This window comes from Netta rufina, assembly GCF_964035555.1.
Source record: "Netta rufina genome assembly, chromosome: 16".
NCBI classification, from domain to species: Eukaryota; Metazoa; Chordata; class Aves; order Anseriformes; family Anatidae; genus Netta; species Netta rufina.
This window is the reverse complement of record NC_140140.1, coordinates 4,109,927-4,122,148: the sequence shown is the minus strand read 5'-3', so window position 1 is coordinate 4,122,148 and position 12,222 is coordinate 4,109,927. Positions and strand designations below refer to the sequence as shown.

Sequence of the window (12,222 nt, the reverse complement as noted above, 5' to 3'; positions counted from 1 at the left end):
TTAGGGGCTGGCCTGCGCCCCTCCTCGTGGCCTGGAGAGGAGCAGGGCCTGGTGTGTGGGATGTGTGCACAAGGACGTGTGTGTGGGGTTGTGTCCCAGCGGGTGCTGTGCCCGGGAAGGCAGCGTGGAGGTGCCGGGTGCTGCTCACCCCAGCAGCCGTGGCCTGGGCTGTGCCGTCCCCATTGGCCCCATCCCACCCTCAGCTCATCCCGCGGAGCAAATGGGTGCCCGGGAGGCCTGGTGTGAGGGCAGGGCAGGGCAGGCTCTGTCGCAACCCCCGGGAGAAACGTGGCCAGCGAGTGCTCGAGGTGGGGAGCCAAACCTTGCCGGGCCTGGCCCTGATCCTCCCGGGCTCTGCACCCAGAGCAGCGCCTCCCTGCCCCTACCCGAGCTGCTCTCTTCAGAGCAGGGCTCGTCCCCGAGGGGCAGAGCTGCGTGTGCAGTGCTCCTGTGCCTGGCACAAGCTGGCCAGCACAGGAGCCCTGTGCGCGGGGAGGGGAAGGGACAGGAGGAGATGCTCTTCCCTTGGCTTGGCTCAGTTACAGCTGCCCGGCCCAGCTCTGAAAGCAGCTGCCAGGCAGCTCTTTGACCCTCGAGTAATAAAATCCGAAAGGAAACCTGTCATTTCCTGGTTTCTCTCTCCGCCGGGAGCCCCGCTGTGAGGGAGCCCAGCCTGCTGAACGGCCCCGTGTCACGCAGCTGAGCTGTCGTGGAGCGATGATTTTGGCTGTGGGAGGGGAAGGGAAGGGGAGGAAGCTGCTCGGGCCAGGGCTGAGCTGGCCGTGCCTGAGACAAACACTGCCCCAAACGCTGCTGCTCGTTCTCATGACTCTTGGCATTCATGTTTCTTGCCTCTTTGTGCTTACAAAGGGCCAAACTTGCCTAAAGGACCCAGCTGGGAATCCCCTTTCAGGAGCGGCCGGTCAGAGGTGCCGCACATCAGCGCGGGTATCAGCGGAGCTATCACAGAACCCTGCGCAAGCCCCAGGAACAGCCAGGACGAGCTGAGTTTGTGGGCAGCAGATCCCTGAGCAGCTCTCGAAGGGGATCGTGCACCTGTAGCCCCCAGGCCTGAAAGGCCCTGCAGGGGCAGAGGTGCGGGGCCTGTGCCTGTGGGGCTCCCCAGCAGAGCACACGGCTCTGTGCTGACGCAGAGCAGCCGCTCCTGGGGAATTACGGGAGAAAGGCGAGCATTGCCCTTCCCCGTGTCCGTGCCAGAGCAGCTCTCCTCCCCTCGCCTCGGTGCGTGCCTGTGCGCTCGGGGCTGTTTGGGATGCTGGGGGTGTGAGGTTTGTGCTCCCGAGTTAGGGGGGGCCTGGCCGCGGTCCTGAGGACGGAGCCGCGTGGAGGTGCGCCCTGGCCGCTCCCCAGCGCTGGTGTTGTCTTTCAGTCCCCTGCACGTAGCCGAGGGGACACTTCTCAAGGGGAGCTGTCAGCTGGGAGCCACAGCTATTCTTTTAGGGGTCACTCATGTCGGTGTGCTGGCTGCCTGGGGAGAGGCCAGGGGAAGTGTCTCCCTCCTTCCCCTGCCGCGTGGGAAGTCAACTTTTCCTTGCTAATCTCTTGATCTGTCAGGGTGCCACCTCGTTTCCTTCTCTGCAGCGGCTGAAGCCTTGTGTTGTGTATAACCAAGGTGTTTTTTTTTTTATTTTGGTAACAGAACATTTCCCCGGGGACGTGACATTTCTGTTCTCTCTCTGGGTGCAGCTCTTGGCCCTTCTCCCTGGGGTGCCTGGTGCCAAGGTCCCGCTGGCACCGCGGTTACAGGAGCCCGGGGCTGGTTCAGCTGAGCTAGGAAAAGGCCCGTAAGATCAAGTCCAACCATTCAGTGAGGACCACAGAGAGAAAATAATGCAGAGCAGGCCTGGCACTTAACAAATACACGTGTGTATAAATACATGACCTTGGAATATAAGACAGCCCTTGGCATCCCCTCCCAGCTCATCAGGCAGGAGGTATGCAGGGGCTGGCTGCTGCTGCAGGGCAACACTGGCCAATGTCTCATGCAGACAAGTCTGCAGGCACAAGTGTGTGTGAGCAGGGTGCCACACCACAGATCCCAGCTTCCTCCTGAGCCTGTGCACTCCTGGCTTTGCTTCTCTTAACCCCTTCTTCCTCTGGGTGCTCTCTGAAAGCACCACGTGTTTACACTGTGGGTGTTTGATTGTGTTTAGTTGGAGTCATTTACGTGGGGATGGGAACTTTGGACTAAATTGTCCTGCTATTAGAGAACTTCAGTCCAGAATTGGATTTCTGGGGTTTGGTTACTCTGTGCTCAGAAGGGCGGGTGAGGACATCAGGGTTGCCCAGAAGGGTAAGCACCCCGAGTCTGCAGGGTCACTGTTACGTTGTAATGCCTGTGCAGTAACAAATACACCTCGTGTCCTTTTTCCAGGGAAGGGAACGAGCCTGGGGATACCATGAAAATCACCTACAGCGAGCTGCTGCACAAAGTCTGTCAGTTTGCCAATGTCCTCCGCGACCAAGGTAGGCCCTGAGTACTGGGAAAGCATCAGGCTGGTTTTTGGGACTGGGCCTGTTCTCTGCGTGGCTGCTGGTCTGTTGAGTAATTCTGTGCAAAGTGCTTTGTTTCTCCATTGGTTTCTACAGCTGTAGAGGAGGGCACATGCAGGTTTGCTCTGCAATGTATTTTTGCACGTTCATCTGCAGTTCTGTACGTGAAAGCTCCTCAGTGCTGCTCCTGTCAGCTGTACTAGGAAAGAACCTGTGCTCAAAGCTCTTGGGCTTTTCCAGCTTAGCAGTGGGCACTGGTCGCGTTTCTGCCTCCTTCCAGGGACTGAACCCATCTGATCAGAACGTGGAGCATTCACTGCAGTCACCTCACAAGAGCTGTGGGGCTTGAAAGGCAAAATGCATGTGCCTGATGTTGCTGGACAGGCTGGAGCTCTCTTTCTGGTCACCACTGGCGTAAAGTTCCTCATTTCAAGTGTCTGCCACAGCTGCGTGGGCATTGCTGGGAAACGGCAGTGGAAGCTCATGCCTGTGAACGCTTGCTTTGGCCTGGAGAGCTGAGGTGTTCCACGCAAGGCTGGCTCAGCTTTAGCTCCAGATGAAGTTTTATTGTGTGCATATAAACACTGACTTCCTTGTGTAGATCCTTCTTTGCAGTAAGGTGTTCATTTGGATGAATGACGTGTCCGTTTTCCCTCCACAGGTGTGAAGAAAGGAGACAGAATTTCCATCTACCTGCCGATGATCCTGGAGCTGGTGATAGCCATGCTCGCCTGTGCCAGGATCGGGGCTCTTCACTCCGTTGTGGTAGGAGCAAGCCCTGCGCGTCGCTCTCGGTGCAGGGCTGTGGGGGGGAGCAGCCCCTGGTTTTAGGAGGGTGAGGAGAGAAACTGGAAGGGCTGAAAAGATGGGCACTGACCAGAAGATGGGTGGAAACGAAACTAACGCTCTGTTTCCAGCCCTCTTCTGCACCGTGGCATGTCCTCTGGTGCTCTCCATCGATGCTGGGTGGTGTTTATGGTGGGGGAGCAGCACAGCTGTGGCCATCCCTGTTGTTCTGCTTGTTAACCTGGTCGTCTGATCTGTCAGTTCGCAGGTTTCTCAGCGAACTCTCTTTGTGAGCGGATTCTTGACTGCGGTTGTTCTCTCCTCATTACGGCAGGTAAAGCGCGCCTCAGTGCCCCTGACCCTGAGCTGTTTCTGTTGGCTGGCTGAAAGGTCTGTGTTTTAAAAGCCAGATGTGCTTGGAATTGGGAGAGAAAGAGGCAGTGCTTCAGCTGAGCTGCTGCGAGGCGGATGCGCTGCTTGTAGCTGTGCTTGAGCACAGTTTTCCCCTTTGAACGTACAGCGGAGCATCTAAGCAGCCCGCCCACTTGGTCCTGTACAGCATGATGTCACCAGCTGATAATAACATGTTTCCAAATGCTTCTCATCCATGTTTCTCTCCAAAATAAGCCAGATGTTTGCAAGATGTATCATTTATGGGGCAATCCAAATATGAGGATTCCCTCCCTTCCCAGTTTCAAGGAAATTCCTGTCTCAATTCCCAACCTTGTAAAGCAAAGACTACGGAGAGTGGTGGTGCTTGCGTGTAAGCCCACTGCGTCTTCCACAGCTGTTTTCTGAGACAGTGCTGTTACTATTAATAGCATGGAAAGGACCCACTAAACTTTACAATCTGTGCTCTTGCCACATTGGATTATTCCCCCAGGATATCCCCAAGAGCTCTGTTGGGTCAAATCTGAACCTCTCCCAGGGAAGGAATTTCACCATTTCTCTTGGCATCCTTTTCTCTAGACCAAAAGGGTATATTAGGAAACCTTTCCCATCAGCCGCTTGTCTTTCCCTCCCTCTGGTGCATGAGTTCTGCTCTGCCCTCATGAGGCTGCCTGTTTCTAGCTGTCCCAGGCTGCCTTGGCTGAGGAGCCTCTCTCAAGTTTTCGTTACTGTTTCACAGATGCCTTTTATCGAGGAGACAAGCTGGTCAACTTGAAGCAGATTGCAGACGAAGCCCTCCAGAAATGTAAAGACAAGTAAGTTCAGGTTCCCTTGTGAGAAGGGCATTTATTGGAATCTGCTCCCGCACAAGTGGGAACGGAAACTTTTGCAGTTTGGCAGACTGGAGCGGGTCTGGCACAAGCTGCAATGCTCCTTTCAAAAGGAACACGCAATTCAACTACCTTGTCTTAAGAATATTATCTTTAAACTTTGCTCTCCTCCGTTCTGACCTGGAGGCCCACGTGTTGGGTGGGAGGACTTGCTGGGGATGTACTGTATAATCCCAAATCACTGCAACCCGGGGCAGATCTCCCAGTGCTGTAGCAGCAGCTTGTAGAGCGGGAGGGAATAACACACCTCTGTACACAGTGTGCCTGCTCTGACACAATGCTGTGGTGCATGCTGAGACGGGGCTTAAATCTTACCTAAACCCCCTTGTTCAACAATAATGAAATAAAACAGAACTATTTCAACTTTGGGAAACGGCTGTGTAACAGGAAGCAGCACTTTAATTGGCATGCACCAACCTGTGCACAGGATCAGTGCCTGGCTGTGCACAGGTACGTGGTTAAGCTGCTCCATTTTAGAAAAGGTCTTTGCTGAAATACTGGTACGTCACAGACAGGCAGACATCGTCACCTTTTCCAGAAAGGGAATGAAACGTGGTGAAATGACTTTGCCAGGCTTACAGATGCAGTCACTGTCACACTGGAGACCACACCTAGATCCTTACACTTCCACATCAGAAGTTCCTCTTCTGATTGCTCTCCCTTCATTGACAAGAGGAGGCATTGGTAATGACTTTTTTGTAACCTCTTGTTTAGCAGGCAAGGTATTCCTGGCTTGCTAAGGTAGAATAAAAGCAACAAATCTGTAGAAAAATGTTGTTGACGTTCAGAAGCATAATCTGTGCTTCTGCATTCAGCTTCCCAAGGAATGAGTTCGGTTAGATGTTGTTTGGGGTTGGAAGTCTCCCTAATAGGTACTCAGTGCATTACAGGCCGGGATGAACGCACAGGGTTCTTGTCAGCAGTGGTACAAGGAAGACTTTGGGGTGGATGTTTTCAGCTTTGTGTTTCAGATCTGCATCCAGCTCTTGACAGATACCAGCTATTACCGAACTTCTGCTCCAACATGGATCCCTGAGATGATGAAAGAAAAATGTGTAGCTTGTATGAGACTAAATGTAGTTTTGTAAATGAGATCGAACATGTAGATTTGGGGTAGATAGCCTGAATGTTAAAAATTCAGGCTTAAAATCATTTTCAACTCTTACGTTTGTGTTTGTAGAAGCAATTGCGTGGTAGAGCAGAAGTGACCCTGAAGTTAGGAATTGAAGCTGAAGGAATGAACTGATGGAGATGTGTTGGTACCCTGACAGGACTGAAAGGAGCTGTCTTCTGATGGGGGCTAGCAGAGAATCTAAAGCTCTGTTCTTTTCCTTGATGCGTAACCTGGCACTGGAAGCGTTTTCCCTTCCAAACTAGCCGATGGATCATGCTTAGGGCTGGGAGCAGCCACCTACCATCCCCTGGGTGCTGTGGGAGGCCGTGTTCAGATTCACAGACAGGCAAACTTGGGATTTGTCAGGCACCTCCCCAGCAGAGAACTGAGAGATGCTTGTGGAGCCGCTCCTTCCCCTGCAGGCAGGAGTGGCGTGCGTGTGGTTTACCTGATAGCTCCCTGGTAAGCTCTGCACAGCCCTTTCCTATTCTCCGAGCTCTGCTTTTGCTGTGGCTCGCCTCCTGCAGCAGTTCACAGGAGGCCTGACGGTTACATGGCTCTGCTCGCAGCATAGATGAGGGGAGGTGATCAGGAGCCTGGGGAGGGTCTCCTCGCAGCCAGGGCAATGCCAGGCTGCAGAGCAGCCCTTCGTGGCGAGCTAACAGCGTGGGCACAGGGCAGTGTGTGTTGTGGCTTAAGAAACACAGCTCAGGGCCTCTGCTCTGCCTTCAGTGCAGCCCATAAAACCCCTGGGGGCAGGCTTAGCTTGAGCAGCCTGGGCTGATGGCTCCTTTCCCTTGACAGGGGCTCCCCGTTGAAAAAGTGCATCGTGGTGAAGCACATGGGCAGGGAGGAGATCGCAGCGGACGGGACGTGCAGCAAGTCTCCCCCTCTCAAAAGGCTGTGCCAGGACGTTCAGGTATGCTCCTGGGGGCTGGGAACGGGGGCTTCTTGTTGCTTCTTGTTTTTTTGGAAGTCAGAGCCCAGCAGATCACTGTGTGAAACAACTGGAGAGCTCCCCTGGATGCTCCTAATTCCTGTTCGTGCTTTCTCCCTGCTTGCTGTTGTTGCTTTGGGAGTGGTATGACGAAGGGTTCCTTTGTCTTCCCGAGATCCCTTCCCTGCAGCTTTCTTTAACACCGTCCCTAGCTGCCAGCCTGCGGGATCCCTGGAAGCACAGCAGGGCGCAGCTTCCCCAGGCTGGATGCTGCTAGGACGAGGACAAGATGGTGTTTTCCTCTGTCCGGTGAAGGACTCCCTCATTTTAATCCCGTATCGATCTCCCCTTTTGTGCAAGGAGCAATGATTTCCTGCACTGTAGCTGTGACGGCAGAAACAGAAGAGAGATTTGTTTTTGGGGCCTGAGCCCAGCCCCAAGATAACAATCCTAAGCTGGGAATAACGCAGTCACTGTGTGGCTGGCACAGGAACTGTGTCAGCTGTTGGGGCTGGGGCTTTCCCTCACAACTGAACCCAGATGGAAGGATGCGGGCCAGGGACATGTGGTGAGAGGGGATGGAAGGAGGAGAAGGTGTGAGGAGCCGTGGCATCCTGCTGAGCTCCTGGGGCTGGGCTCAGCCCTACTGCACCTGGCAGCCGGGTGCTGCCTTCAGCCTCCTGTCACCTCCCAGCACTAACAGCGTGCTTCGTGCCATGGGGCATTGTCTTCTGCCCCTAAATGTTTGGTAATTAATTCACAGCAGTGCATCGAGTTACCCCTAGGTGCTGGGATATGGCCCGTGCAGGCTGGTGCTTGCCCAGAGCTGGGCTGTGTTTGGGGGACGCATTTGAGCTTTGGGCTCTGCTCCCAAAGGGAAGGTCCCTGCACATCCTGGCAGGAGCCCAGCAGATGAGGTGTCTTTTAACTTTGCTTGTTCAGCTGTGTTAACTTCTTTGGGGTGTTGCTCACTGTTTGCCAACCCGGCCGTGTTACGCTGGCCTGCATTGCCCCTTCTCTTGCTCGAAAGGGGAGCTGCAGAGGGGTGGGAAGACGGGAGCAGGCCAGTGTTTGTTGTTTCCCCAGCTGGGAAGCTGCGGTGCAGCCAGCCCCGTGCTGCTGCTTTTGGTGCTGTGAGGCTCCCGAGCAGCCTCCCGGGCGCAGGCAGGAGCAGGGCTGCCTGCTGTCAGCCTCTGGGTCTTGCTGCTGCCCTTGTTCAGACACTTCATTAAGGATCGCCCTCCCCCTGAGTGCATTTTTGCTGTTCCATTGCCTGTGTGATGGTGTCGGGGGGCTGCGTGCCTGCCCCGTGCTGTTGTGCCCTGCCTGGAGGTGGGCACCTGGGCAAGGTGAGGGAAGTGGCAAGGCTGCTGCTTAGAGAGCTTCTCCTGGCTCGGGCGCTGGGGCTGTGCCCCCTGCAGCCTGCCAGGCCGATTTCCCAACTCCTTGCCTGCAAAGCCTGGTCCGGATCCTCCGCTTCTCATCTTTCACACCCTCTTTGTGGATTTTTAACAGGAAAAAAAGGCTGAGAGCCCACAGAGACTCCATCCCAAGGTATTTACGCACAGCGCTGCCTTTCTCCCCTCGGCACCTCCCCTCTCCAGCCCTCCACCTTTCTAACCGCTCCGCGTGGCCGCACGTGCCCCCCTAACCGTGCTGCCAGCGGGTGCATGTCAGCTGTCAGACACCGCTCGCTGCTTGGCTGCGGTCACCGGGCGCTGCCGCCCTCATCCATCGCTCCCGTGAGGCCGCGTGGCACAGCCTGGGGTCTGCGGCACCAACCGTGCTGCCAGAAACAAATCTGCTTCTGTAAAGCCACCTGAACGCACCTGAGTGTGCTGGCAAGGTGAATTCAGAACCCCTCGGGTTTGCTGCTGGTGCTAGGACAATGTTTCACCCCTTCTCCTCTAGGAGCAGTCCTCGCAACGTGCTTCCCCTCGCCCCAGGGCTGGCAGGAGTCGCGTGCAGCTCCCCAGCCCTGGCCTGGGCTCTGCTTGTTCCAGCCGAGGAGCTGCAGCCTCAGGGCCCCACATGAAGCACACACGGGCCAGGCAGCACGGGTGCTCTGCTGGAGCGCTTGGAGAGCCCGGGCTTGCACGCTGGGATGGGATTTTATTGCTCAGCATCACCACGTGCTGTCGGAGGCTCAGGTGTTCCCCAGTCCTGCTGGGGCCCCCAGCATGAGCTGCCCCAGGGCCTTGCTGACCTCTCTCAGGAGGCATCCCACTTGGGTTCTGGCTCCTGGCCTGGCTCCACGGAGCTCCAGTTACCTAAAATCCTACCTAGGATCAGGGCAGCCCACTTTGCCCAGCTCACACACGTGGGGCAGCTCTGCCTGCAGGCACCTTCGGCTCTGCTCCGTCCCTCGGCTCTGGGTCTCCTTCTTACCCTGACAGCTTCACTGGGCCGGAGGGAGGCAGCACGTCCTGTTGGCTCCCCTGATTTAGGAGCTGTCGGGCAGGGCTGGTTCCAGGGGCCGTGTGCTGTGCTGCAGCTCGGCCCCGCTCCGTGGGGCGGTGGAAATTTGGGGCTGAGGAGGCCTTGGGGGAAGGGTGCCAGAAGGCTGCTGGGCTGGCGTGAGCTGAGCTTGGGGGTGTTTGCCGTGGCGCCTTGCTGGGAGCTTGCTGATGTGCCAGAGGTGTGGAAACGTCTCTCCCAGGTAAAGAAATCCCAAACGGGTGCCCTGGGGATCCGCGAGAGCTTTCCAAAAGGCCTCAGCCCTGCGGTGCTGTCAGCGCAGGGCCGCAGCCGCCGGTGTTGCTGCACCACGCGCAGGAGCCGCAGGCTGAGCGCTGCTGCCCAGCGCCTCCAAACGGCGTGCACACAGCTCTGGGGATGCGGAGAGTCACTGTGCCACCCCGTGGCTGCTCTCTGCGCAGAGATGCTCCAGCTGAGGGGATTTCGGGCTGCGAGACTTGCAGCACTGGCGCTTGGTGCAGCCTGCAGCTGGGAGCCGCTGGGATCCAGCTCCCTGCTGAGGACCTCACGCCCAGAAATCCACCTGACTTGGCAAGTGCCACAAGCAGGCCACCGTGCCTGCTCAGCCACAGCATCCCCCGCAGCCAGAAGTTCCCTTTACCCACATTTCCACCCTGCCTTGCTGGGGTGACATCCTCCTGTTGCGTTTCTGCCTCTCAGACCGAAGGCAGCCTCCGGCCCCATCTGCTCGGGGGGCAGCCTGGGGGCTGTGTGTGGGCTGTCCCACACCACGCACCCCCTTGCTCTTCCTGGAGATGTCCCAGCTGGGAGCTGACCTCCTGGTGCTGCAAGGCTTGGGGTCAGCGTGCCTGGCCTCGCGGAGATGTGCAAAGCAGAGACCTGCCCTCAGGGTGAGGAGCACTGCCCGTGCTGTCCCCAGGCTCCTCCAGGGAAAGGAGAGAAGGTCGGGTGGACTCGGGTCTTGCACTGCACCGTGCCATCCCGGGGATGGAGCCAGCCAGCATGGCTCTCAGGGTGACCTCTGCCCATCACCCATGGGTGCTGGCGGCCCCACTGCAGCTCTGGCACCTTCAGGCAGCTGCCGCTGGGCATTTCGGTGTCAGAGCAGCCACCTCTCATCAGGGGAATTAGCTTAAAACCAGGATGTAACAGGTTTTCTGGGCTGCAGGGCCAAACAGCATGAGCCTGGTGTGTTTCTGTTGGTCTTGGGGTGTGTGGTGTGCTGGGGCTCGCTGCTTTGCTGTCAGACTGCAGCTCAGGGGCAGGAGGGGGCCCGTGCCCTAAAAGCATGGAGCAGCTGGGGCTGCAGCACCTCTCCTGGCTGCTCCCGAGAGGGGTTTGTTTGTCTTGCCAATGGTTTGGAAAACCTGCTTCAAGGCTCGCAGCCAGACGCCGTGTAAAGGTTTTCCTTGCTGGCTGCAGGCTGAGAAAGGAGCTGCTGGAGTGGGAGCTGCAGCTCCGATGCACGGTTTGCAGCAAGCAGCTCTGGGCAGTGGCCGTGCTGTGAGTCCTGTGGGCCAAGAGGGGTGACGAGGTCGGGGCCGCAGCCCCCTTGTCCATGCTTTTTGGGCAGGGGCTGTTCCTAATTTTGTGCTTTCCTCAGACCCCCTGGAACCCAGGCACGGACATGTGGTGGCACGAGCTGATGAACGGTGCCAGCACGGAGTGCGAGCCCGAGTGGTGTGACTCGGAGGACAAACTCTTCATCCTCTACACCAGCGGCTCCACGGGGAAACCCAAGGTACGGCTCGCCTGTCCTGCTGAGTGACAGCAACGCCTCAGGGGGAAGAGGAGCTGTGCAGGGGCTGTGCTGGCTGCGGTGCTCGTCCCGGGAGGACGAGGGCCCTGGAGCTCGCTGACGGTGCTGTGCCCTCTCCCCACAGGGTGTGCTGCACACCGTGGGCGGGTACATGCTTTATGCTGCCACCTCCTTCAAGTACGTCTTCGATTACCAGCCTGAGGACGTGTACTGGTGCACGGCCGACATCGGGTGGATAACGGGCCATTCCTACCTCACCTACGGACCCCTGGCCAACGGGGCCACCAGCGTGCTCGTGAGTGCTGGGCAGCCGCTGGGTGCCTGACTGCGGGGGGCTGGAGGTGCTGGTGCTGAGCCACATCCCTGCCTTGCTCTGTGATAACACCCCAGGACGTGCTGTTCTCCCTCGTCCAAAGCCCCATCGCGCTGTCTGCCACGTCACAGGGCTCTGTGCAGAGAGCTGGCAGTCCCCAAGGAAGATGTGGGTGCTTTCCCAGTGGTGCTGGGCAGTGCCAGGCTCTGGGTGGTCAGTTCTGCAAATGCTCCCGTGCTTCTTTCCCTTAGAAACACAAGCCTTGTGTACTGGGCTGCCAGGCTTGCTGCAAACTGATGTGAAAGCTGGACCGGGAGCTAGGGAGTGATGCTATTGACACCTGAGGTGGATCTGGCAGCCTGCAGTTAATTCCTGTGCCTGTGTCTCCTTTGGCAGCGTACAAATCGGGAACCAGAGGCCTGTGTCCAAGACTCCCGTGAGGAAATGCACACAGGGAAATGTCATGCTGGGAGAATCCTTCTTAGTGGGGTTCTGGGTGCTCCTGGTTGTGGTTCCATCACTCTGTCTGGACCGATCACCCTTTTATGTGACACTGGCAGTGTCATCGGGGCTGGTGGGACCGTGTCACTGTGAGAGCCCCCCAGCTGCCCTTGCTGGTAGGGTGCTTTGGGGGACAATTGCTAGGACACCAGCAGCAGGAGGGCACTAAATCCATCTGAGGAAGCAGTACGAGGGGTCCTGGACTGGTTTCACACCCGGTGCCCCTGGCAGTGCCTCTAAGGACGCTGCTGGGGTGCAGCCGTTCTCAGGGGCTCTGCTTGTGAGGGTGCCTCAGGCGGCTGGGAGGGAGCAGCGAGGATCAGCTGTGTCACTGCCCTCTCTCGCTCAGTTTGAAGGTGTCCCCACCTACCCGGACATCGGGCGCATGTGGAGCATTGTTGACAAGTACAAGGTGACCAAGTTCTACACAGCACCCACAGCCATCCGGCTGCTGATGAAGCACGGGGAGGAGCCCGTTAAAAAGTGAGTCAGTCCCCACGGACACGGGGCCCCTGGCTCTGGCGTAGCTTCCTCTCCCAGCAGCTTCCCCACTGCGCTTTCTGAACAAACCGAGACCTT

At 57.3% G+C, this 12,222-nt stretch overlaps 1 protein-coding gene across 2 annotated transcripts in view; it reads left to right on the top strand.

Moving 5' to 3' along the window:
- ACSS2 (acyl-CoA synthetase short chain family member 2) overlaps positions 1 to 12,222 on the top strand; it is a 31,243-nt gene that overhangs the window by 12,985 nt on the left and 6,036 nt on the right. Inside the window, exons 3-11 of one of the 2 annotated variants that reach the window (XM_084296879.1) lie at positions 2,396 to 2,487; positions 3,176 to 3,279; positions 3,562 to 3,634; positions 4,430 to 4,505; positions 6,499 to 6,613; positions 8,147 to 8,185; positions 10,674 to 10,811; positions 10,954 to 11,124; positions 11,993 to 12,126. In XM_084296879.1, the coding sequence (XP_084153005.1) occupies positions 2,396 to 2,487; positions 3,176 to 3,279; positions 3,562 to 3,634; positions 4,430 to 4,505; positions 6,499 to 6,613; positions 8,147 to 8,185; positions 10,674 to 10,811; positions 10,954 to 11,124; positions 11,993 to 12,126 (942 nt within the window). The remainder of the gene's footprint in view (positions 1 to 2,395; positions 2,488 to 3,175; positions 3,280 to 3,561; positions 3,635 to 4,429; positions 4,506 to 6,498; positions 6,614 to 8,146; positions 8,186 to 10,673; positions 10,812 to 10,953; positions 11,125 to 11,992; positions 12,127 to 12,222) is intronic. The other variant, XM_084296880.1, reaches the window with a different exon arrangement.